This window comes from Melospiza melodia, chromosome 30 (genome assembly GCF_035770615.1).
Source record: "Melospiza melodia melodia isolate bMelMel2 chromosome 30, bMelMel2.pri, whole genome shotgun sequence".
Taxonomy (NCBI): Eukaryota; Metazoa; Chordata; class Aves; order Passeriformes; family Passerellidae; genus Melospiza; species Melospiza melodia.
In genome coordinates, this window is record NC_086223.1 from 5,254,132 (window position 1) to 5,280,892 (window position 26,761).

General features: G+C 52.1%; 1 protein-coding gene across 2 annotated transcripts in view; it reads right to left on the reverse strand.

Annotated features, from left to right (window-relative positions):
* Positions 1–458: 458 nt before the first annotated feature.
* The window catches only part of LOC134430874 (acid-sensing ion channel 2), a 500,756-nt gene continuing 474,453 nt past the window's right edge, over positions 459–26,761 (reverse strand). For both annotated transcript variants that reach the window (XM_063178759.1, XM_063178760.1), the window contains exons 3-11: positions 22,035–22,162; positions 13,292–13,442; positions 11,747–11,803; positions 10,770–10,923; positions 9,872–9,963; positions 6,618–6,697; positions 2,966–3,034; positions 1,424–1,593; positions 459–832 (exon numbers count right to left, since the gene is read on the reverse strand). In XM_063178759.1, coding sequence (XP_063034829.1) covers positions 1,492–1,593; positions 2,966–3,034; positions 6,618–6,697; positions 9,872–9,963; positions 10,770–10,923; positions 11,747–11,803; positions 13,292–13,442; positions 22,035–22,162 — 833 coding nt within the window. In that variant the 3' untranslated portion in view covers positions 459–832; positions 1,424–1,491. The remainder of the gene's footprint in view (positions 833–1,423; positions 1,594–2,965; positions 3,035–6,617; positions 6,698–9,871; positions 9,964–10,769; positions 10,924–11,746; positions 11,804–13,291; positions 13,443–22,034; positions 22,163–26,761) is intronic.

A 26,761-nucleotide genomic window follows, 5' to 3' on the forward strand; every position in this document is an offset into this window, starting at 1 on the left:
CTCCCAGGGAACAATTCCCAATTCCCAATCTCCCATCCATCCCTGCCCTCTGGCAGTGGGAGCCATTCCCTGTGTCCTGTCCCTCCATCCCTTGTCCCCAGTCCCTGTCCATGTTTTTCCAGGCTCCCTTCAGGCACTGGAAGGCCTCAGTGAGGTCACCCCAAAGCTGCTCCTCTCCAGGCTGAACAATCCCAAAACATCACAGAGAGGTTTCCATCACCTCTGTCAGCAAAGAGATCCCACAACATCCCAGAGATCCCAGCACGTCCTGGAGATCCGCATCCCAGGGGAGACAGGGATGCAGCTGGGCAGGGCCATGGCACCACTCCCATCCTGAGCTGTGTGAGGACGTGGTGGGAGAGGAAAAGGAGGGATAAGGGATGAGGAAGAGGCTTTTCCTGGGATCTGCCCTCCAATGAGGGCAGTGAGGGCAAGGCAGGAATGACACAGCCTGGCCATTTCCACAAGACCAGCTTTAATATCAGTCAGGAGAACGAGGAGAAAGCACAGAATCCATGAACGGGAGAAGAAGGAAATTGCAAAAATTCCCCCCAAAAAATTAAAGAAATGAACGAACCCAACCCCACTTGCTGCTCCTGGCCTCTGCAGGCACAGCAGGGCTGAGATGATCCATAGGGATCCCTGTGGCTCCTCTCCAGGGATGCTCACCTTGGGCTGAGCTCGGGATTCAGCCCAAGCTCACGCGGAGGACGCGGCCGGGGGAAGAATCCGAGAGCGCCGACTTTGGGATCTCTTTATTGGAAAACTCTCAGCCTACGGCGCTGGGAATGGAGAATTCTGGGATGCTCCTTCTGCCACTGAAACCCAGGGACTGCAAAGAGGAACAGAGCTGAGAGAGGCAGCTGAGGAATCCCAGGGCCAGGAGAAGCCCTGGCATGCAGTGCTCGGGGTATTTGGGATGCTTCCTTTGGGATTTACTGCTGCTGCTGCTGCTGCTCAGGCTTGGACAATCCCAAAAAGTGTCCTGTCCCTCCATCCCGTGTGCCAAGTCCCTCTCCAGCTCTCCTGGAGCCCCTTTAGGCACTGGAAGGGGCTCTGAGGTTTCTCTTCTCTGAGCTTCCCTTTTCCAGGTGAACATTCCCAGCTCTCCCAGCCTGGGAGCTGCTTCCCAGGCTGGAGCCAAACCCCCAGGAGGAAAGGACAACAGGAGTCAGGTCCAAGGCGCCTCTTACTTTGGGCAGAGTATATTTAGAATTTATATTTTTATATTATTTTTATATTCTTTTAATGCATAGCGAGTTTTTCTTCTTCTTTTTTTTTTTTTTTTATTTTTTAATAGATTTTTTTAATAATTTTTTTTCCAGTTTATTTTTTTTTTCTCCAGTATTTTTTTTCCCAGTATATTTTTTTTTTCCATCTTTTTTTTTTTTTTTTTTAATTTCTTTTTCCCCCCAGTGCAAACCTGAGCTGGGTCCCTGTTTTCCCTGTGCAGTTTTCCTTCCTCGGGGTGGGCACTGTGGTGGGGAGGGGTCAGCAGGCGATTTCCTCCAGCGTCCCCAGCGGGGCCTGCAGGGGCACGGTCACAGTGTGGCTCAGGCTCTCCGAGTGGTTTGGCACTGGATCACAGGTGCTCTGCCATGGAAAAGCAGGAATTGCGTTATCCCACTGATAGCACAGGGGTAAAATGGTTCTAAAACCACGGGGTGTTCAGGGGAGTTGGAAAAAGTTGGGCCTGGTAAGTGTCATCATCACATTTTCTAGAAAAATCCCTTTGCCCAGGATTATTCTGCTGGGAAGCTGAGAAGCCTTAGAGAAAAGGAAAATAATAATTATCTCATTTGCTTCTCCCGTGTTTTGTTGCTTTGGAATGTGTTTGGAGATGGTTATCCACGAGTGATTTTTTTCATTGGGTTTCTGTGAATTGTTTACATTCTTTGGCCAATCATGGCCCCACTGTGTCAGGACTCTGGAAAGAGTCACGAGTTTTCATTACCTTATATAATATTAATATAATATTATATTAATAGCATTAATATATCATTAATATAATAATATATATTATATATTATATATATTATATATATTATAATAATATATTAATATATTATTATAATATTATAATAATGCTATATTTTTAGCATTCTGTAAGTATCCTTTCTGTATTCCTTAGTAGTTTAGATTACTATTCTTTTACATAATATGGCATCATAAAATAATAAATTAGCCTTCAAGAACATGGAGTCAGATTCATCATTCCTCCATTTGTCTGGGAACTCCGCAAATACAAGAGGTAGGCCCTGGGACAATGTCAGGCTTTACTGGATCATGCAAAACTGCACCTGTATAATTATTTAATGACCATGATAAATTATGATTGTTAAATGCCATGATTGTTTGGTAATTGTGTCTTCCTGTTCTTCTAAAGTTCTTCTAAACCCCAGACTGTTGTCACTGGCATCTGGTCCTATTTGATTGGGGCAGAGGCATCTCTAATGATGGTTTTAATAACCTGACACAGGTGGGAAGAGCTCCAGTGTCCCCAGGGCATTTCCCCTTTGTAGGAATGTGTCCCCTGTTGGCAGTGTGACCAAATTATCCTTTGTCTCCTTAAAAAGGAAAAAAAGCCCAGAAGTTTCTCTCCTCAATTAGGTAAAAAAACACCTTGGGGACTTCACCTCAAACTTAAGGATACCCAATTGGACAGAGGCCAAAAGGTCCCACCTGAGCAATTTACTAGAAAAAGAGGAGAATAAAGAAACTAATGGCTTTTGTAAGGTGTTTTACCAGGAGCAAGAACCTCTTGCCCTGGCTCTGTTTTTCCCTGTAAAGAACTTTGTTATTTTGCCTTTTATTAAAACCTTTTTGTTTCCAACACTGCCACAGAAGCCATCCTGCTGATGTGATGCCATCTGAGGTGGCTGAGCTATCTCGGGTGTGATACAAATCTCCAAGAGCTCATTGGCCCCAGCTGGAGGAGACCCCTGTGTCCCCCTTCCCTCCTTACCACGTTCTCCTCATGGCTCCCGTCCTCTTCCTCTTTTCCAAGAAGGTCCAATAACTTCTCCTTGATCAGCTGCAAGAGGAGGGAGCAGGGTTAGGCTGGGAAGAGGCTGCAGGGGGATGGGGAGCACTGGGGTGGGTTTGGGGCTGCATTCCAAAGGGCTGGGGGGAAGGAGGAAGCTCCGAGGGCTGGACCAGGGAAAGGCTGGGAGAGCTGGGGGTGCTCACCTGGAGAGGAGAAGCTCCAGGGAGGGCTCAGAGCCCCTGGCAGGGCCTGAAGGGGCTCCAGGAGAGCTGGAGAGGGACTGGGGACAAGGGATGGAGGGACAGGACACAGGGAATGGCTCCCACTGCCAGAGGGCAGGGATGGATGGGAGATTGGGAAGCAATTGTTCCCTGGGAAGGTGGGTCTCATGTTTTGTGTTGCTCGAATGGCTCCTGAGGTATTAAAAAGTCTCTTTTTCCCAGCCCTGTGACCGAAGAAGTCAAGATTCCTCAGCTCTGGTTCTCAAGGTTGTTTATTCTCTGTTATCTATTACATACTTTCTGTGACCTGCTGAGATCTGTCCAGCACGTTGGTTCATGGCACACTGACCACCTTGGGGTGCTCTTATCTTTTTATACTAAAAACTACATGTACTTTATTTACAATAATTTTCCAATACCTATCACCTATGTTAGACAGTCTGTCTCTACTCTAAACCAATCCAAAAGTGCCACCAGCACAGCAGAAGATGGAGGACAAGAAGAAGAAGGAGAAGGACAGGACACGCCCAGATTCCTCCATCTTGCTTCTTGAACCCCCATTCTAAAAACCCCCAAAATTCTACTTTTCCACCCTGTGATAAATTCACTGTCATTCTACTCAAACCCTTGTGGCTTGTAACTCCTCACACAAGGTTGGTAGTTGTTTCCATGGACTAAAATCAAAGGCACAGGTGTCTTTGACTCCGTGCCAAGGTCTCTGAGCCCCCTGCCAGTGTCTTGAGTCCTCCAGGGCAGCCAGAGCAATGTCCTGGGTTCTGACAGGGTGGGCAGGCCCTGGCACAGGGTGCCCAGAGCAGCTGGGGCTGCCCCTGGATCCCTGGCAGTGCCCAAGGCCAGGTTGGAGCAGCGTGGGATAGTGGAAGGTGTCCCTGCCATGGCAGGGGTGGGAATTCAATGATCCTTAAGGTCCCTTCCATCCAAACCATTCCAGCATTCTCTTACAAGGAATAAACACCACAAAAGTTCCATTTTTGGGACCCTTTTGGGGTTCAGGGAAAGCTCCCAGCTCTGTGAGCTCCATTTCCCTTCCCAGCCCTCTCATCTTCCTGCTGCTGCTGCAGGATTTGGCTTCCAGGGAAAGCCCATAAAACTTGGGAAGTGTTTTACTGGAAAGCTCCCACTGGGAGAAAAGAGAAATAAAGCCAACAAGAAGAAAGCTGAAATCCTGAAATCCCCCAAAAATGGGTCAGTTCCTAAGGAATGTGGATCCTGGTTGGTGCAGGGGAGTGTGGTGGGAATTTGGGACCAGCAGGACAGAGCTCAGCAGAAGATCACAGTAAAGCCTCTTTATGGTCAATATTTCCTCCAAATTTGGCCAATCTATGAAAAAAAAAAATTGTATCTGGTTGCTTTCATTCTCAGAATGTCTAAATATTTTGGCTGAAAACTCAAATTTTTGAGGTGCTGACCCCCACTTTGTGAAACTCCAAACAGAGGGGAAAAACGGTGTGGATTTTTATTAATTTTAAGGTATTTTATTCCTTTTTTTCCTGGCTGGTGGGGTTAAATATCTGGGATTGTGAAGATTCCCCTGATGGGGCATTTCCAGGGAGCTTCTCTGAGGGGACAAAATGAATTTTAAGACCAAATAGGAAGAAAAAAATAAAAAGCGCAGCAAACCCCCCCACATTTGACATATTTTATCAGCAGATGTCAAAGAAAGAAGGAAAACAGAGAGGAAAAACCCAAATTTGTGAGGTTTCTTATGGCCTACTTAGGAAAAATCCCCAAGAAATCCAGGAAAAGGCAAATGTAATGAAATATTTGGGTATCCAGGCCGAGCTCTAAATTCAGGCTCAGCTTTTGTTGATCTCTGAGCTTTAGGCCTGGAATTTTTCCATGTTTTTAATTCCTGGTTAATGGCACCGATGCTGGAGCTGCCCAGGAGGGATTGGGATGGAGGCAATTGTCTGAAAATATAAAAATATTAAAAAAGAAAAGAAAATGAGAGGATTTGAAGTGAGTTCAGAGCTGGGATTGTGGGGGTTCCCTGGAATGGGATGTGTCCCCAGTCTGGATTGGGACACATTAAATCAAATGGACAACAATGAATAAAATGGAAAACTGGCATATATATATATGGCAATTAAACTCCCTGTTCCCACCCTGAGCTGGATGAGGCAGGTTGGAAATTTGTGGGGGGGCTCTGGGATCCCCAGGGAACAGAAAATCCAGGGATGAGGGGCACCAGGATGGGAAACCCAGGCATGAAGGGCAGCAGGATGGCAAATAAAGGGATGAGGAGCAGCAGGATGGGAAATCTTGGGCTCCAGGGTGGGAAATCCAGGGATGAAGGGCAAATCCAGGGATGAGGGGGCATCAGGAATGGAAAATCTGGGGACAAGGGGGTACCAGGAGCGGCAAAAACAGGGCTGAGGGGCTCCAGGATGGGAAATCTGGACATGAGAGACAACAGAAATCCAGGCATGAGGGGCTTGAGGATGGGAAATCCAGGGATGAGGAGCACCAAGAGTGGCAGATCTGGGGATGAAGGGCACCAGGAGTGGCAAAAACAGGGATAAGGGGCTCCAGGATAGGAAATCCTGGGATATCCTGGGCTTGGAGGCACCAGGAGTGACAAATCTGGAGATGAGGGGCAGGAAAGTCAAATCTGGGGATGAGGGGCACCAGGATGGGAAATCCTGGTCTGAGGGACTCGAGGTGGCAAATCCAGGGATGAGGGGTGTCAGAAATGGCAAATCCAGGGATGAGGGGCAAATCCAGGGTTGAGGAGCACCAGGAGCAGGAAATCTGGGGATGAGGGGCAGAAAAGTCAAATCTGGGGATGAGGGGCAAATCCAGGGATGAGGAGCACCAGGATGGGAAATCCAGGGATGAAGGGCACCTGGAGTGGCAAAAACAGGGACAAGGGGCCCCTGGGTGGGAAATCCTGGGCTAAGGGGCTTCAGGAGTGGCAAATCTGGGCATGAGAGACATCAGAAATCCAGGGATGAGGGGCACCAGGATGGGCAAATCTGGGCTGGGGGTCTCCAGGAATGGCAAATCTGGAGATGAGGGGGACCAGGAGGGTCAAAACCAGGGTTGAGGGGCTCCAGGATGGGAAATCCCGGGATGAGGGGACACCAGGAATGGCAAATCTGGGGATGAGGGGCTCCAGGAGTGGCAAATCTTGGGATGAAGGACAAATCCAGGGATGAGGGGGCATCAGGAGTGACAAAAACAGGGCTGAGGAGCTTCAGGGTGGGAAATCCTGGGCTAAGGGGCTCCAGGAGTGGCAAATCTGGGGATGAGGGGCAGGAAAGTCAAATCTGGCGATGAGGGGCAAATTCAGGGATGAGGAGCACCAGGATGGGAAATCCTGGGATATCCTGGGCTGAGGGGCTCCAGGGTGGGATACCCTGGGCTATCCTGGGCTGGGAAGGCCTTACCTCGTACAGGTAATCGAAGAGCTCGAGGATGGTGAGGATGCTGGCCCCGATGAACAGCCCCATCTGGCCACCAATGTCACCTGCAGGGGACAGCACCGTGAGGGCTCCCAGGCACTGCTGGGCCCTGCCTGGGCCCGGCCATCCTCCCAAACTGGGAACGATCCCCCTGGAGCAGCAGGGCCTGCAATGGCATCTAGGGTGTGCCGGGAACGGGCCTGACCCCAAATGGACACCCCCAGAATGGTTTTCCTGCTAATGGAGCATGGAATCCTTCAGGAACCCCAATTCCCACTCTGGGCAAGGTGCTGGGAAGAATGAATGTCCCTGGAGCCAAGGAGAAACCCCAGCCTGGCCAAAAGTGGGAAGGGATTCCCACGTCCCCTGGGATGGGATGGGACATGTTCCCAGCCTGGGTTGGTGTCACAGACATCTTTTATGGAAAATTCTTTCTTTAAGATTTTTCCTCCTGAGAATCTGGGAGGCCTCAGGAACAAAATGTAAACAATGGTTATCTGCTGCTGTGGGATGCAACAGGTGCATCTGTGATTGGTCTCATGTGCTTGTTTTTAATTAATGGCCAATCCCAGGTCCAGCTGTGTCGGGGCTCTGGTCAGTCACAAAATTTTATTATTCATTCCTTTCAAGCCTTCTGATGTCTTCTTTCTATTCTTTTAGTGTAGTTTTAGCATAGCATTTTCTTTTAATATAATATAACATAAATAAATCACAAATAAACATAAATATAACATAAATAAAATAATAAATCAGCCTTCTGAAACATGGAGTCAAGATTCTCATCTCTCCCCTCATCCTGGGGACCCTCAAACACCACCCCCGTTCCCTCCCACCCTGGAGGTGACAGAGCTGTCCCCAGGCTCTGGCCAGGCTGGAGGTGCCCCAGTTTGACCAGTAACCCCGGGGTTACGTCCAGCAGGGCTGTTGCAATGCCCATTGCTTCACCCTCCCATTCCTCTCATTATTCTCATGTTAAAGCAAAGATTGGGTCACATCCCGAGCCCACCCTTCCTGCCCTGCCCATTCCAGGTGACTCCTCACTCCTCCTCCCCATTCTGTGTCCTTGGGGGATCCTTTGGGCACCATCTGCTCTCCCATCCATCCCAGCCTTGCTTCTGGATGCCTCCTTCAGTCCCCCCTTGTCACAGACATATTTTATGGAAAATCCTTTCCTTAGGATTTTTCCTCCTGAGAAGCTGAGAGGGCTCAGGAACAAAATGTGAACAATGGTTATCTGCTGCTGTGGAATGCAACAGGTGCATCTGGTATTGGTCTCACGTGGTTGTTTCTAATTAATGGCCAATCACAGTCAGCTGGCTCAGACTCACTGTCCCAGCCACAAGCCTTTGTTATCATTCCTTCTTTTTCTATTCTTAGCCAGCCTTCTGCTGAAATTCTTTCTTCCATTCTTTTAATATAGTTTTAATATAATATATATCATAAAATAATAAATCAAGCCTTCTGAAACATAAAGTCAAATCCTTCGTCTCTTCCCTAATCCAAGAACCCCTGTAAACACGGTCACAGAAGGTGACTGGCATGTGGTGCTCAGGGAAGACAAATCCCATGGATTTTGCTGGAAAACAGCCCTGGGTTGACCCCCAGGGCAAAGGCACCCATGGGTGAGGGGAAGGGGCCTTTTCCAGGGGTGTCCATGAGACACGGAGAGGGGAAAAGGGGGAAAAGTTTGGGATCAAGGTGAGAGCCCTGTATGATCCCAGGAGGTGTCCTGGGTTTACACCAGGGGGATTCACCTGGAGAAAAAGATTCTGGGATTGAGGCTGTTCCTGAAGTTCCAGAGCCCTGGGAATGAGGGTTCTATCATGTGCAGACAGGGTTGGGGTCAGAGAGGCTCCAGCAGCCTCCTGTTCCTGCCTGGAATTCCTGGAATAGCCCCAGGATGTGCAGAAGGGCTCCTGAGGGGGCTTTTGGCAGGGCCACCCTGTGGGGTGACACGGGGACACCTCTGTGCCCAGCCCCAGCTTCCCAAGGAGCTGAGCACCCCCAGCATTGCAGAGGGATCCAGGGAGGCTGCAGGGCTGGGGGAGGGCTCAGCCCAACCCCAAACCCCAAATCTGCAGCTGGGACCCCAAAGCTGGAGCTGATCTGGGGCTGAGCTCTCAGTCAGGGTCTCCTGCAGCTCCTCCATGAGGCATCCAAAGGCTGGAAAAGGTGGATTTGGAGCAGGGAAGAGGTGATTGAGACGTGATTTTGGGATGTTCTTCCCACACTGCCCAGAGAGCACCCAGCCCCAAAATCTCCCGAAAATGGGAGCAGGCAGGGATGGAGCCGAACCTTCCATGGGGCTCCTCCTCCTCCATGGAGCAGCTGAAGGCCAAGAGCTCAAGCCTGGCTTGGAAACTTGGATTTGGAACAAGGAAGAGGTGATGGGGAGATGGTTTTGGGATGTCTCCCACACTCTGCACCACAGAGAGCACCCAGCACCCACCCAACCCCAAATCTCCAAAACTGGGGGAGCTGGGAGCAAGCAGGGATGGAGCAGCTCCAGAACCTTCCATGGGTCTCCTGCACCTCCTGCTGGAAAGGATGGATTGGAGCAGGGAAGAGGTGTGATGGAAGATGGAGATGTGATTTTGGGGTGTCCTTCCCACACTGCCCAGAGAGCACTCAGCCCCAAAATCTCCCAAAAATGGGAGCAGGCAGGGATGGAGCAGAACCTTCCACGGGTCCCCTTCAGCTCCTTCATGAGGATGAGCCAAGAGCTCAGGCCCAGCTGGAAAAGGTGGATTTGGAGCAGGGAAGAGGTGATGTGAGATGGTTTTGGGGTGTCCTCCCCCACACACTGCCAGGGGAGCGGAATCCCCAAAAATGGGTGCTGGGAGCAGGCAGGGATGGAGCCGAACCTTCCATGGGTCTCCTCCTCCTCCATGGAGCAGCTGAAGGCCAAGAGCTCAAGCCTGGCTTGGAAACTCGGATTTGGAGCAGGGAAGAGGTGATGGGGAGATGGTTTTGGGATGCCCTCCACGTCCTGCATCACAGAGAGCACCCAGCACCCACCCAACACCAAATCTCCAAAAAAGGAACAGGCAGGGATGGAGCAGCTCCAGAATCTTCCATGAGCACCCAGAGTATCCATGGGGACATCCCTGGGATGAGGTGGGGTGAGGAGAGCAGCCATGGGGCTTTGCTGGGGGTTTCAAGGCTGTGGACCCCTCCCTGTCTCTCTCTCTCCCCCCCGGACCAGCAGAGACCCCAAACTGGTCCCAGTGCCCCCTTACCAAGTAAGGCTGCCACTTCATAGGCTTTCTTCTGCTCAATGGTCTCGTAGTTGAGTGCTTCAAAAAAAATGTCCAGCACGAGAATGTTCTCTCTGTGGGAACAGGAGAAACATCAGCCCAGGAGCCACCGGTGGCTCAGTCCTCTGGGATAAGGGAAAAATGGGATTTTGGGCTTTATTCCCCTTTTTGTATGGATTGTTCCTCTCTCTGGGGTCCTCAGAGCCCACAGAACCTGGAGCTGGTGCCGACCAGGAGCTCTGGGAGCTTTTGGAGCACCTGGGAAAGGTTTGCCCAGAACTCCTCAGGATCCTGGAGCTCACTTTGCTGGGAACTCTTCTCTTGGATGGTAATTCCTGGCTGTGAGGGTGGGCAGGCCCTGGCACAGGGTGCCCAGAGCAGCTGGGGCAGCCCCTGGATCCCTGGCAGTGTCCAAGGCCAGGCTGGACATGGGGGCTTGGAGCAGCCTGGGACAGTGGGAGGTGTCCCTGCCATGGCAGGGGTGAAACTGGGTGGGTTTAAGGTCCCTTCCCACCCAAACCATTCCATGATTCCATAATTCTGGGAAAAGAATCCAAGGGATCTGGAACAACTCTCACTTCCCACACACAGCAATCAAATGCCCAGGGCTGGGAGATCTCCATGGCCTGAGGAGCTCAGCCCAAGACACAAATCTCCAACAGGACCAGCAGAGTGGCACATTTTGGACTTTTTTTTGGTGGGACTGGAGGATTCCCATGAGGACAATCCTTGGAAAGGAACTCAGAGAAGAAATCAACCTCATCTCTGCCAGGTTTTCACTCTGCTCATCCCTGTGCTGGGGATGGATTGGCCAGGACTGGGCATTTCCCAGACATTTCCCACCCAAAACCCAAAGGAATCCAGGCCCTCCCCCACTCACGAGATGTATTTTTCCGACTTGTTGAACTTCTTCTCCAGGTACTTGGCCGAGGTCTTGCTGGGGATCTTGACCATGGAGAGCTCCTTGTTGTACCTGGTGAGGTTACAGGGGGTCCTGCAGATGCAGTAATTGCTGTCCTTCTCTGCCAGGAGACCTGCAGGGGGGCAGCCATGGAGCACACGGGGTCCCCATAGGGCAGGGAGGGACCCCAAGGAGCGGAGACATGGAACAGGGACCCCAGGAGCAGGGAGGGACCCCAGGGAGCAGGGACATGGAACAGGGGCATGGAGCAAGCAGGGAGGAACCCCATGGAGCACACAGGGTCCCATGGAGAGACCTCGTGGAGCAGGGAGGAACCCCATGGAGCAGGGAGGGACTCCACAGAGCAGGAAAGGACCCCATGGAGCACACGGGGTCCCATGGAGAGACCCCATGGAGCAGGGAGGGACCCCATGGAGCAAGGAGGGACCCCATGGAGCAAGGAGGGACTCCACAGAGCAGGAAAGGACCCCATGGAGCAGGGACATGGAGCAGGACAGGAGCAGAGATCATCCCTCCCACAAAGGGGCCAAGGTTCTGGGATGAGGCTGTTGCTGAAGTTCCTCTGGAACTTTTGGACTCTGGACATTTCTCTCCCAGTTCATCCCAGTTCTCACCCCCCTTGGAGGGGCCTCTTGCTGCAGGTGACACTCTGTCATCAACAACAGCTCGGAGAACCCGTGGCTGAGTCCCTGAATCCAGGCTGGGCATGGGTCCCTCCACCCCAAACCCTCTCCCCTGATCCCGAGGGTTTCTGTGCTCATGGAGAACCAGGAGAAACTCCATCCCAGCCTGCATCCAGCACTTCCCAGCAGCCTGGGGCTAATCCCAGCCCCTCTGCAGGCTGCAGACCCCCTGTTCCTGCCCAGCCAGGAGCACCCAGGCTGCTGAATTCCATGAACATTCCATCCCTGCACCCAGGGCTCCCCGGTACTCACTGAGCGCGGGCTCCGCGCACTCCTTGTACTGCTCCGGGGTGCAGAAGGGAGCATCCCCTGCAGGGACAGGACAAATCCATCTCAGGGGGACACCCAGGGACCCCCCTGCAGCCAGGTGAGCCCGGCTGTGCCCAGCTATGCCCGCCATAGGGGCCTTAGCATGCAGGAGCTGCTGGGAGCAGCAGCCAGGGGGGATCTGATCACCACAGAAGGCATTTCCAGCCTTCACCACACCCAAGTCTCTCTTCTCTGGTTTGGCCATTTCACAGGGAGTTATGGAATATCCTGGGCTGGAAGGGACCCCCAGGAGCATCCAGTCCCACCCCCCGCCTTGCCCAGATGCCCCAACACTCCCACCCTGGGCATCCCTGGCAGCGTTGTCCAAACCCTCCTGGAGCTCTGGGGCCATTCCCTGGGGAGCCTGGGCAGTGCCAGCACCTCTGGGGGAAGAACCTTTCCCTGATCTCCATCCCAACCCCACTGTGGCACAGCCCCAGGCCATTCCCAGGGTCCTGTCCCTGTCACAGGGAGCAGAGATGGGAGCTGCCCCTTCTGTGCCCCTCCTGAGGACTTTGAGCTCAGCCCTCAGCTGCTCCTCGTGTGGCCCCTCCAGACCCTTCCCCATCCTCGTGTCCCTCCTTTGGACCCTCTCGAGTTGCTCGATGTCATTTTTATTTTGTGGTGCCCAAAGTTGCCCCAGAATTCTCGGTGAGGCTGCCCCAACCCAGAGCGGGGCTGGACAATCCCTCCCTGCCCCTCTGCTGTCCCTGATCCCCCAGGACAGGGATGGCCCTGCTGGCTCAGATCCAGCCTTTCCCAAAGGCCACGGGCACCTTCTTCCCTCAGGTACCCCCAGCCCCTCCAGCCCAGGCCAGGTGTCCTTGTGCCTGATCTGGCACATGGCCTGTCCCTCCAGCCCGTCCCCAAATGTCCTTGTCCATAACGATCCCTCCAGCCCATCCCTACGTGTCCCCAGCTGTCCCCAGTGTCTCTGCTCCTGACCTGGCATGTGAATTGTCCCTCCAGCCCATCCCCAGCTGTGCCCAGCTGTCTCCCCTGTCCCTGACCTGGCACATGGCCTGTCCCTCCACTCTGTGCTCCAGCTGTCCCTGGAGGTGTCCCTATCCTTGACCTGGCATGTGAACGATCCCTCCAACCCATTGTGAGGTGTCCCAGGTGTCCTTGTCCCTGATCTGGCACATGGCCTGTCCCTCCAGCCCACCCCCAGGTGTCCCCAGCTGTCCCCTGCTGTCCTTGCTCTCCCCGCTGTCACTGTCCCTGATCTGACATGTGAATTGTCCCTCCAGCCCATCCCCAGGTGTCCTTGTCACTGATCTGGCACGTGGTCTCTCCTTCCAGTCCATGCCCCAACTGTCCCCCAAGGTGTCCTTGACTGTCCTTGACCATCCCTCCAGCCCATCCCCAGCTGTCCCTGCTGTCCCCAGGTGTTCCCACAGTCCCCAGGTGTCCTTGTCCCTGACCTGCCATGTGAATTGTCCCTCCAGCCCATCCCCAGCTGTCCCCCCTGTCCCCCCTGTCCCTGACCTGGCATGTGCACCATCCTGCAGTTGCAGTTCTCCACGATGTAGCGCGTCTCGCAGTCGATCCTGCACGCTGTCACGCTGTACACCGGGAAGAACGCCAGGCCCAGCTCCGGGGAGCGGCACTCGCCCCACGGCGGGGGCAGGTACGTCAGCTGGGGACACAGGGACAGGGACATCAGCTGGGGACAGGGACATCAGCTGGGGACACAGGGACAGGGACATCAGATGGGGACACAGGGACAGGGACATCAGCTGGGGACAGGGACATCAGATGGGGACAGGGACAGGGACATCAGCTGGGGACAGGGACAGGAGTCAGCTGGGGACAGGGACATCAGCTGGGGACACAGGGACAGGGACATCAGCTGGGGACACAGGGGGACAGGGACATCAGCTGGGGACACAGGGACATCAGCTGGGGACACAGGGACAGGGACATCAGCTGGGGACAGGGACAGGGACATCAGCTGGGGACACGGGGACATCAGCTGGGGACAGGGACAGGGACATCAGCTGGGGACACAGGGGGACAGGGACATCAGCTGGGGACACAGGGACATCAGCTGGGGACACGGGGACATCAGCTGGGGACACGGGGACATCAGCTGGGGACACAGGGACAGGGACATCAGCTGGGGACACAGGGACATCAGCTGGGGACACAGGGACAGGGACATCAGCTGGGGACACGGGGACATCAGCTGGGGACAGGGACAGGAGTCAGCTGGGGACACAGGGGGACAGGTACGTCAGCTGGGGACACAGGGACAGGGACATCAGCTGGGGACATCAGATGGGGACAGGAGTCAGCTGGGGACACAGGGACAGGGACATCAGCTGGGGACATCAGATGGGGACAGGAGTCAGCTGGGGACACAGGGGGACAGGGACATCAGCAGGGGACAGGGACAGCACAGGGGGCAGGTACATCAGCTGAGGACACACAGGGACATCAGATGGGGAGACATGGGTACAGGGACAGGGGTCAGATGGGTACAGGGACAGGGCTGTCAGATGGGGACACAGGGGGACATCAGATGGGGACACAGGGACAGGGGTCAGCTGGGGACAGGGACATTAGCTGGGGACAGGGCAGCACAGGGGTCAGCTGGGGACACAGGGGGACAGGGACAGGGCTGTCAGATGGGGATGGGGACATCAGATGGGGACAGGGGTCAGCTGGGGACACATGGGGACAGGGACATTAAATGGGGACTCATGGGGGCAGGGGTCAGCGGGGGACAGCACAGGGACAGGGACATCAGATGGGGACAGGGACAGCAACATCAGCTGGGGACACACAGGGACATCAGATGGGGACAGGACAGTACAGGGGTCAGCTGGGGACAGGGACATCAGCTGTGGACAGGGACAGGGGTAGCTACATCAGCTGGGAGACAGGGACATGAGCTGGGAGACAGGGACAGGGCCAGCAAGAGGGACAGGGCAGGGCAGGACATGTCCCCTGTCACCGGGCAGCCCCTGCAGCCCCTCAGGGCATCCCCCCTCCCAGGAGCTCCCTGACTCCTGGGATAACTCACTGGGACAAGCTGTCCCAGTGCCACTGGGTGACACTCCCAGGTGACAGTGAACATCCTGGAGGTGACACTCCCAGTGTGAGGTGACACTCCTAGGTGACAATGAATGTCCTGGTGCTGACACTCTCAGGTGACAAAGAATGTTCTCGTGGTGACAATGAACATCCTGGAGGTGACACTCCCAAGTGACAATGGATGTCCTGGAGGTGACACTACCAGTGTGAGGCGACAGTAGATGTCCTGGTGGTGACACTCTTAGGTGACAATGAACACCTTGGAGGTGACACTCCATCCTGGAGGTGACACTCCCAGGTGATAATGAACATCTCATGAGTGGCAGCAGCAGTGGAGGGATCAGCTGGAATTTCTGCCTGCCAGACTCTGCTTTACAAACTGGAAGAGCTCCACCAAACCCTCCCAAAGCAGGAGGATCTGCACATTCCCTGGAAATGCCTGGAGTTTTCCCCCTGCTGCTGCTCCCAGCCTGGCACAGGAATCCCTGGGCTTAAATCCAGGGGGAATCCATCCCTGAGGGCTCCCCTGAAGCCCTGCCTGGCCAAATCAGGGCTGAAACCTCAGGAAAAGCCTTTCCAAGCAAAGCCTCAATCCCGTGGAGCTGCTGAACTCCCTTCAGAGCTGGATTCCTGCTCCTGTGGCCCTGGAGCTGCTGGGAAAGGCACCCAAGGAGCTGGAGCAGGATGGAGGGAGCAATCCCAGCCCTCAGAATTAATGGGACAGACTTCATTGGGCTTGATCCCTCTCCCTGCAGCCCCTCCTGATCCAGATCCTGATCCTCCTCCTGAGGGGTTCCCTCAGGAATTCCTTTCCTTTCTGTCAGATTATCCCAGCTGGAGTGAGAGGGATTTGGGCTGGATCAGCCTCGGGATGTGGAGCTGCTCCCTCCACCTGTGGAATGCAGGGTGACCCCAACACCTGGCAATGGTTGGTGATGCTGGCAGCTCCCATCCCAGGCAGCACACCAGCAACTCAATGTAACAACTTATTTTATAATCTTTTTGACCAATCACACAAAGCAAAAGCACATGGACAGTAGTTCTATCTAATCACTATAAACACACGTACTTTTGGTTAAAACAATGCTTGCTTATTTTAAATACAATACCTGCTTGTGAGCCTTAAAACACAATGCACAGAGCTCCATTGTTAAGCTTTAACCTCCCTAATATCGTGCTAGATAAACTTTTCTGCAGCTTAGAGAGTTATTCTAGACAAGCGTTAATCCACAGACCATTGTTCTATTTGTCCTTGCTTTTCTACAATTTAAATAATTTTTCTGCTGACCAATCTCATGGCTGCTGCTTAGCTCCAATCACAGTTCTGCTGTCTCTGGGGCCTGCCTTTGCAGCTTTCCCAAAACTCTCTAATTTTATGGATTCCCACAACTGGCATCTGATCCATGATTGGCATCTGATCCATGATTCAGAATGCTGAACAATTGCTTTATTAACACTATATTACATTAATAATATATCATAACTATACTAAAGAGATACTAAAGAAAAACCCATGACTCTCTGAGGCAGCCCGGACACAGCTTTGACCCAACTGGCCAAGGAAACAAAACAACCCTCAGAAGAACCCAATCCACAAATCACTTTGGGTAAACAATCTCCACAACACATTCCACACCTGCAAAAACAACAGGAGCAGAGAATAGAGATAAGAATTTTTTCCTCTTCTTCTCTCTGTGCTTCTCCAGGAAAAATCCTGTGAGAGAGAATGATGTCTCTCTCTGTTGAATGTGAATGCCACATCCACCCTCCCCTGCTGCCCCCAAAGTGGCAACAAACCCCAGCAAAGCAGCAGGAAAAGCAGGGAAAGGCAGCAGGAACATCCCTGCCCTCGGATCCTGCAGGATTTGTGCTCCCTGGAAGCTTCCCCAGGCTCCTCCTTCTGTTCCTGTACAAGAAATCCAGCTCCAGCCTCTAACTGAGGGTGACAAACTCCCAGCCTGGCCCTTTTGCAGTCATTAATAATTAATTAATGAATTAAACGCTTTTCCTGCCCTTCTGATCCCGGCTTTCTCCAGGATTACTGGGATCAGTTCCCAGCTGGCAGGTGCTAAAAGGGGAAGGAAAAAATGGATTTGACTCCTTGGAAGCTGCATGGATTCTGCTTGTCCCAAATGCCAGGAAAAGAGGGGATGAGCTTGGAAAACCTGGAGGGAAGAGATCCCAGGGCAGGGGAGGATCAGCTCCTGCCACAGCCCTTCCCTGGCCACATTCCTGCCTTTCCACACTGCTCCTGGCACGGAGCATCTGCCCACAGCCAGAGGTCACTCCTTCAGTTAACTGGAACTGCTATCCCTGATTTCCCTGCCTGTTTCATTTTCTCAAACAGGGAAACGTGTGGAGATGATCGGAGCAGTTTGATAAAATCCTAGAATATCTCAGGTTGGGAGGGGTCCCACAAGGATTGAGTCCAGTCCCTGTTCCTGACCAGGATCCCAACAATCCCCCAGGATCCCAACACTCCTACCCTGGGCATCCCTGGCAGCGCTGTCCAAACCCTCCTGGAGCTCTGGGACCGTTCCTGGGGAGCCTGGGCAGTGCCAGCACCTCTGGGGGAAGAACCTTTCACTGCCCCATTTCCCTCTGGCTCTGGTGTGGAGAGCCTGGTTCAAGCATGGCTTAAAGAAAGAGGCCATGAAGGTATACAGCTGATGGGAAGGTGAAGGGCAGCTGTGAAGCAGCAGTTCCCAGGCTTGATTTTGTAAATAACTAGGATCTCAGACACCTTTTCTATAAACAGCAGGATTCTCAGACAGTCTTCTCATAACAGTCCTTGGCTGCTCTGGGAACAGATATGAAGGTTTTGAGAACTTTTCATATCACAGTGAGAACACTAATTTTGGTCTCAATAAACAACCACGGGTATTGTAAACAAAAGGAGGGGTTGGAGTTTTCTCTGTAACCTATCGTGAGCTCGAATTTTGCAATATGCATGAAGTTTATTAACACTGTTATATAAAGTGGCTGATTTAATCAATAAATCGGAGTCGATGCTGATCAACAACAAGATGGGTTGGCTCCCTTCGCTTTCAACACTCTGGGATGGATCTGGCACCAATCCCTGCCCAGACCTCCTCACCAAATTCCAGTGATCCCAAGGAAGGATCCAAGCCCTCCCTGAACGTCCCCACCTGGGCTGGGTTCCCAATGAAACCAGAACCAGAACCCTCTGCTCCTTAAGGAGACCTCCAGCAGCAGCAGCAGCAGCAGCTTCTTGAATTTCCATCCCAGGCAGCTCCAGCCCTTGTGGAAAGCTGAGAAACCCAGAGCAGGCACGGCTGGCTGATCCCAGCTCCCAGTTAATGATGCTGGAACTGCTGCCAGTTAATGGTGCTGGAACTGCTCCCAGTTAATGGTGCTGGAATTGTCTGTTTGCATCTCCAGCTCCTTTCCCATCCTGCCTGTTCCTTCCCATTTGCTCGTTTCCTGAGGAATTGGTTATCAGGGATGAATTTGACCCTTCCAGCCCCTTGGGGCAGAGCTTGGGGGTGGTACAGGGCTCATGAGTGCCCAGGGAATTTGGGATTTTGGAGCTCCAGGATCCTTCTTTGCAAATCCAACAGGAACAGCAGCACTGAGACCTCCTGCAGATCCATGAAAAGTCCAGGGCAGCCCCTCCCAGGTTTGTTCCCATTCCCGCTCCCCCTGGATGGGCTCAGGTGCAAAATCAGCCTTAAATTCCCAATAAAATGGAATTATGGAATTGTAAAGGTTGGAAAAGCCCTCTGAGATTGAGCCCAGCTGTTCCCTCTAGGCCACCACTGCCCCATGTCCCCAAATGTCACATCCACATGGATGAAACCCCTCAGGGATGGGGATTCGCCCCAGGAATCTCTGCCTCTCCCCCTGCTCATTCCCTGGCACACCCAGAGGTAGCCAGGCCATTCCCCCTCGTTCTCCCAGAACAATCTGCCTGGATTTGTTGGAGCCAATTCCCAAGCTCTGGCAGAGGTGCCAGTTTGGGGGCTGGGAGGAATTGGACTCTGAAGTTTTCCTGTCCTCACTTTTCCACCTTTTTATAAAATCCTCTCTTCCACAGGGCACAGGGGGAGCAGGAAACCCAAACCATTCCCTCATCCTCGGATCTGATGGCTCTTCCCAACCTCCCTTCCCACCCTCTGCCTCTTCCAGGCTCTGCCTCATCTCCACCCATTGCCTAAGAGAATCCTGGAATGGTTTGGATGGAAGGGACCTTAAGAATCATTGAATTCCCACCCCTGCCATGGCAGGGACACCTTCCACTGTCCCAGGCTGCTCCAAGCCCCGTCCAACCCGGCCTTGGGCACTGCCAGGGATCCAGGGGCTGCCCCAGCTGCTCTGGGCACCCTGTGCCAGGGCCTGCCCACCCTCCCAGGGAACAATTCCTGATTCCCAATCTCCCATCCAGCCCTGCCCTCTGGCACTGGGAGCCATTCCCTGTCCCTCCATCCCTCTCCATGGAAATATTGGAAATATTCCCTCTCCATTTTTCCTGCAGCCCCTTCAGGTCCTGGAAGGTCTCAGTTTGGTCACCCCTGGTGGCCCCTCCAGGATGAAAATCCCACGTTTATTTAACCAGGAAACATCTCCCTTGGCCACGTGTCCAGAAGCAGCTTGGGCTCTTTAACCCATCCACCACATTTTATGGACAATTCCTGTTGGAATTGCTTCCTCAGCAGTTTTTGCTGCTGACTCAGCATTTCCACCCTGCCACTGCCAGGTCCCTCCCAAGGTCACTCCTGCAGTAACTCCCAAGGTGGGAAATGCATCCCAGGAGTGTCTCCTTGCAGGAACCACGGGGCTCAGCCTCTGCAGGAGGAGGAGCAAAGCTGATTTAATTCCCATTTTTCCAGCCTTAAAGCTCCTTGTGAAGGGAGATTTTTAATGAGATGCCAACCATGGAGCAGAGCTGGCTCTGGACAGGGGGATTTTGGGAAGCACTGGGTGGAAAGCCAGGATTTATGGTCCCAAGATGTGAATCCTCACTGGTGCTGAGCAGCTGCAGCCCTGGGAAGGCAGAGAATCAGGGAGCAAATCCCAGGGAATGCTCTGATTTGCACAGTGGGATGGGGAAAGAAGGGAGGGATTTGAGCAGGGCCACAGGGAACAATTCCACAGCCAGGAATGAACCCCCAACATCCCAAATTCTGACCCGTTCCTCATCATCCCAAATCTTCCCCACTCCACACCTTTTATCCCTGTAAAAAGAGATTTTAACTCCCTGAGGCTGCTATGAGCTGGAAGATGGGAAATCAGCTCCACTTTTTCTTTATTCCTGTTTCATTTTCCAGCTGCAGGATCATTTATTTTATGGCCCAGGGTGTAAAACTGCGGGTTCAGGACCCCAATAACTGCCTGGGCTCAGTCCCTGGGGGATTTACTGGAGCTCTTCCACCTTTGGCTCTGGTTTATTAAAGGAGCAGCACAGAAAGAGAGATTTAGTTGGAAAAACCCCAGTCTAAATCAGGGATTGGGATAAAAGCTGCACATTGGGAAGGCAGGGGAAGCCCAAGGTCCCTGAGGACTAATAATTAATTAGAGGAAGTTATTAATGGTTGTAATTAGGTTAAAAATTATTTCCTGGGAAGAGGGATTAGGGTAGGAGCTGAATGCTGGAGATCTCTCCAGCTCTCCTGAGAAAAGGCTTTGGAACCCTCAGATGATTTTAAACCAGTCAGAAAATCCCAGGAATGAGCCCTTCCCTCTCCCAAAACTCTGGCACAACCCCTGGAAAAGGGAGACCCTGGATCTGAGAGTGCCTAAATCTGTTCTTCTGTCCTCTACATCTCCCACGTGGAAGGGGGGATTTGGGGTGGAATGTTTTCCCCTCTCATCTGGATGATGTTCTGGTTGGAATTCTCATTTTTCAGTGGAAATATTGGACTAGGTAGTGCTGGCAGTGGGGTGGGGAAGGATTTCAGCAGCTGCAGCAAAGTCCTGGAATTTGCACCAATTTAACCCAAAGCCCTTGAGATCCTCTCTGCAGGCTCCAGCTCCCAGCCCTGCTCCCAAATCTTGTTCAAGATGGGATTTTTAAGGAAGGCAAATCTTTTCAATACTGCTGGAGCTGCCAGGTGGGTCTGACTTGAGGAGCAGTTCCCAAAATCTTTGAGCATCAGGAACGACATGATGCCCTGTCCAGCCCTTTCCACCCCTGCCCATCCATCCATCCGTGGATTCCATCCATGCATTCCATCCATGATCCATCCATCATCCATCATCCATCCATCCATCCATCATCCATCCATCCATCCATCCATCCATCCATCCATCCATCCATCCATCATCCATCCATCCATCCATCCATCCATCCATCCATCCATCATCCATCCATCCATCCATCCATCATCCATCCATCCATCCATCCATCCATCCATCCATCCATCCATCCATCCTCCATCCACCATCCATCCATCCATCCATCCATCCATCCATCCATCCATCCATCCATCCATCCATCCATCCATCATCCATCCATCCACCATCCATCCTCCATCCATCCATCCATCCATCCATCCATCCATCCATCCATCCATCCATCCATCCATCCATCCATCCATCATCCATCATCCATCCATCCATCCATCCATCCATCCTCCATCCATCCATCCATCATCCATCCATCCATCCATCCATCCATCCATCCATCCATCCATCCATCCATCCATCCATCATCCATCCATTCATCCATCCATCCATCCATCCATCCATCCATCCATCCATCCATCTGGATGTGTCACTGCTGGGATTCACAGAAGATGATGATTCCCAGGTATCCCAGGAGAGTTTGCTATCAATCATTTGGATGTTTTGGTGTCACCTGAAAGATTCCTGCTGTTCTCCTTCAGGAAACTCTGTCCTCCTGCCTCTTTTTATTTCCTTGGAATGTGTTTTTACCAGGAAAACTGCAGTGGGTTGGACAGGACCCAACACGTGGAGCATAGTTCAGCTCCAACCATGGAAGAGCAAGGGATGAAATCCATCCTGGAGATGGAATTACTGAGGGACTTTAAGGAACTGTGGGAATGCAGGACTCTGGAATAACCATGGGAGATAACCTGGAAAAGCTGCCCTCATCCCAAGAAATCTGAAACAAGGCATCAAAACCCTGTTAACGATGGAGCTGCATCTCAAGGGGCATCAATTACAGAAGCCCTGGAGGGATCCTGGGGTGGAACAGGAATTTGGGACTTACCCTTTGCTCCTGGGTGGCCACGAAGGTCTGGAATCCAGGGGCCACCCCAAATCCCAGCTCCTGGACAAAGGGAGGCTCGGACTGGCTGTGGATCTGCACCTTGACTCCGGCCTCGAACGTCGTCTCCTCTGCAAGGGAAGGGGGAGGTTAAGGAGCTCAGGAACAGCTGGAATGTTCCCACCTGGATGATCGGATCCCTGGTAACTGAGGGAGGAGATCCAGCAGCAGGGTTTGCCAGGAGCAGATCACTCCTGGGCCTCATCCCAAATCACCTCCCATGGGCACCAGGAGCATCCCCAGCTCCTGATCCCAGCTCCCCCTCCCTGGCACAGCGGCTCCAGCCTGCTCTGAACTTCCAAGGAAGAGAAACCAGGAGAAAACCTTCCCTTTCCAGCTGGAATTTGGTTCCAGGACACTTTGGTGACATTCCCACATCACCAAACCAAACCAGCTCCTCCCTCCCCAACCTGAGCTGTTCTCATTCTCCAGGAGGGCTCCAGCACTAAGGATTCATGAATTCATTGATGCTCCTCTGCTGTCCCATCCCTGGCACAGCCCAAGGCCACTTGGGAATGTTGGTCATGAAATGACATTAAAAATGTCCTAAATTTCAAGGAATTTTGGGTTTGGCAGCAGCTCCAAGCTGGAAAGGCCTTTTGGGCTGGGACACATCAGAGCTCGGAGTGATGGGGGGCTCCCACATCCCAAATCCATGTGGAGGAACTTGAGGTCAATCCCTTTGTTGCATTAAAACGAGTGGACCAAAGTCACAGAGTGGTTTTGGAAGCAGAATTGATGAGCTCAGATCAGCCCTGTGGGCTCCTGTCTCCTGTCCCCACATACCCGCGGTGTCACCTCCTCTCCTGGGGATTCCTGTGGCTCCCTCAGCAAACCCCAGATTCCATCTGGGAACAAGGACTGGCAGAGGAAGTTGTTAACGAGGCCCAATTTGACCTAAACCTGGAATATTCCTGGCTCTGGATCCCTGCTGGTGGCCAGCAGTGCCACCTCCACATCTGAGGAGTTTCTGTTGGGAGGATGAATCATTCCTCAGCCTCCCACTACCCCGTAGCATTTTCCTACAATTTCATTGTGCATTTCAATTTCTGACAGCTCTGGGAGAACCTTGGGAATCCCAGCCATCCACAGCTCTGGAGCTGCTTCTCCATGGTCTGCACAAAGAGGGGTGGGAGGACATGGTCAGGGGACAAGGGGACAGTGAGGGGACTCTGGATGAGGTTTTGTGGATCTCAGGAATTCAGGATTTAACTCTGCTGGCAAAGGGATCTGCTGCCTTCTCCCAACAGGATTTTCCCACAGGATCATCGAATCCTGGAATGGTTTGGGTGGGAAGGGACCTAAAACCCACCCAGTGCCACCCCTGCCATGGCAGGGACACCTCCCACTGTCCCAGGTACTCCAAATCCTGTCCAACCCGGCCTTGGACACTGCCAGGGATCCAGGGGCAGCCCCAGCTGCTCTGGGCATCCTGTGCCAGGGCCTGCCCACCCTCCCAGGGAGGAATTCCTTCCCAAAATTGCCCCTAAACAGACCCTGCTCACCCAGGAGCTGCCAAGGCAAACACAGTGAGACCCCACAGGTGGGATGGGTTTAGGTTGGGAATTGCCAGGACAAACAGGAGCATCCCAGTGCTCGGATCCCCTCCTTCACAGCCTCTCCAAAGTGTCACCTCCCAGCTCAGCAAAGCCATGGCCAAGGGCTGATCCAGGAGTTTGGAATTCTGCTGTCACCTCCTGGGAAAACGCCAGCCCCAAACCACACATTCCCACAGTTTTTGGGAACAAACCCCTACCAGCTCTTCCCAAATGATTTTGGTGATGGAGAACATCCCAACCCCATCCCATCCCAACCCAATCCCATACCCACCTCAATCCCACCTCAACCCCATCCCAATCCTATCCCAATCTCATCCAATCCCAATCCTATCCCAATCCCAACCCCATCCCAACACCATCTCAATCCCTTCCTAACCCCATCCCAACCCCATCCCCATCCTAACCCCATCCCAATCCCAGCCCCATCCCAATCCCAATCCTAATCTGTGGAGAATATTATTAATAGTTGGTTAGCTGAGAAAGGCCATGCTGACATACTGCCGCTGGTTAAGCTGAAAAGAGAAGTCAGCAGTCGGTGACCAATGACAGGCAAGGACAGAATGCCCTTGCCGCAACATGAGGATAGGGAAGAGAGATTCTTCCTGAGAATATGTAGAAAGTATCAAAAGTAGAACCACAGGAATGCAGAAGTAGGCGCAGTTGCTGATATGTAACTAACCAATCCTGAGCTCAACTTTTGCAATATGTATGAAGCTCATTATGAACTGTATTTAATCTGCTGTACTGATCAATAAAATTGGGCCTGTGATGATCTAATTGATGTCCTGGTCTCCTTCTGTCGACACTAATCCCAATCCCAATCCCACCCCATTCCCATCTCAATCCATCCCAATCCCATCCCATCCCAACATCATCCCAACCCCATCCCAACCCCATCCCAACACCATCCCAACCCCATCCCAATCCCATCTCAACCCCATCCCAATCCCATCCCAATCTCATCCTGACCCCATCTTGACCCCACCACAGTCCAATCTCAACCCCATCCCAATCCCATCCGATCCCATCCCAATCCTATCCCACCCCCATCCCAATCCCATCTGCACAGCCCCACAGCACCCCAGGCTCTGCCCCAGCTGCCCCAATCCCATTCCAGGCCAGGCTCAAGCCCTTCCCAAGCTCCCCCCAGGCCCCCCAGCCCCAATTCCCATCCCATTTTCCCGCTCCTGCTGGTCCCATCCCACCCCCACGGCTCTGCTGGGTGTTGATCCCCTTCCAGCACTCCGGAGGAGATTCCATCTGCTTCCCTCACTAATTCTCTGACACCTCAGATGAAAAAACTCCTGTTTCGTTTAATTTGTTGGGCAACAGGCATTTTCCCAAAATATTTTCCATCCACAACTCTTCTGCCCATTTCTGCACCTGCCCCAGCTTGAATTCCATGGATTTCCCATGCCCAGGGGTCTGTCCATGGGTAAATCCCTGTCCATCCATGCCAAAGTCCAGCCTGCAGGTATTCAAATTAATCTTAAAACCAGGAGGATTTGGAATTCTAAATGAGAAATTCTGGAATGAAGCCAGGGGTGCCCATGGAGAGGGAGGGAAGGGCCACAGCATGGAAAAAACTTTGGGATTAAACCCCAAAATTGCAGAATTCCATCAGTGATGATACCCAGGAAAACAAAATAAACAGGATTTTTTTAGCTTTCCTTGTTTCTCCTGCACAAGGATGAAACCAAAAACATGGGATTGGCTTGGAAAAATTGTCCCTTCTCATAAAAAAATCTATTCCTTCCAAAATTCCTGTTTGCTGCCAGGAGAGGCAAATTAAAAGCCCAGCTTGGATGGAAATGCCCGGATCAGAACTCATTAACTGCATCCTAAATATTCCACCAGGGATCCAGGAGCTTTAGTGGGGATTGAATATTTCTTGGAATTGTGGGGAAAGGGAGGAACCAGCAGCACCAAAAATCCGGGTTTGGGGCCACTCATTTCTGAAGGAATTTTCCCTGGACACACAAAAAATCCCAAAGGGCTCTGTGGCAACCCCTGGCACTGGAGAGGGCTCTGAATATCCCAGGGGAAAATTCCAGCCATGATTTTATTCATATTTCCAATTTTAGGAGTTTTTGACAATTTGACTTTTTTTTTTTTTTTTTCCAATTTGACTTTTTTTTTCCAATTTGACAATTTTTTTTTTTCATTTTTTTCCAATTTTAGCATTATTTAGAATGGCTTTTTCTGGGAATTTCTCCTGAACCTCTGGGGCTGAGCCACTCCTCTTCTCATGTTTTATAAACACCCATCACTCTGTGGAAAAATAATCCTGGAATCCTTGGATTTGCTCAGAGAAACTAAAACCAATCCAAATCCCTTGGGATTTGGGTTGCACCTCCCAGTTTTTATCATGCACCATCCCAAACAACATCCCCTTGTTTGGGATGTTGGGAATGCTTCATTTATCCCCAGCCCCACTCTCAGGGCTTGGAAATTCAGTTTATAGCCCATTCCAGGTGGGGAATAATAAAGAATTCCTTGGAAACTGCATTTATCCACACAGTAAATCCACTCCTGCACCCAGCAGAGTCTCCCAATGAATCCTGAGCCCATTTTATGGAATCACCCATCAATGTGGGGAAAAATAACGCTGAAATCTTTGGATTGGGTCAGATAAATTCGAAATCAATCCCAATCCCTTGGGATTTGGCACATCCCAGTTTTAAGCCTTATTTTGGGATGTGGGGAAGCCCAACCCCTTCCTTCATCTCCAGCTTGGAAATTCAGGTTTTAGAGCATCCCAGATTGGGAATAATCCAGAATTCCTTGAGAACTGCATTTTCCCACTCATTAAATCCAATCCTGCTCTCAGGGTGGGGTCTCCCAACAAATCCTGAGCTGCTCTTTCCCCTGCAGGATTAAAGGAGCTTGAATTAAAGCTGGGATTAATTCAGCACCTGCTCCCAGCTGGCTGCAGAGGGAAACTCAGCTCTTGCTCCTGCTGTTGTCCTTCCATGACTTTTTTGGGAAGAGCATCCCTGGAAAACTCTACAGGGAGCTCCAGCAGGGCTGGGACCAAGCTCATCCCTGAAAAGTCAGGAATTAAAATGCCAAGTGCTGCCAAAAGCAGGGAGCTTCCCTCTCACCCTGCCT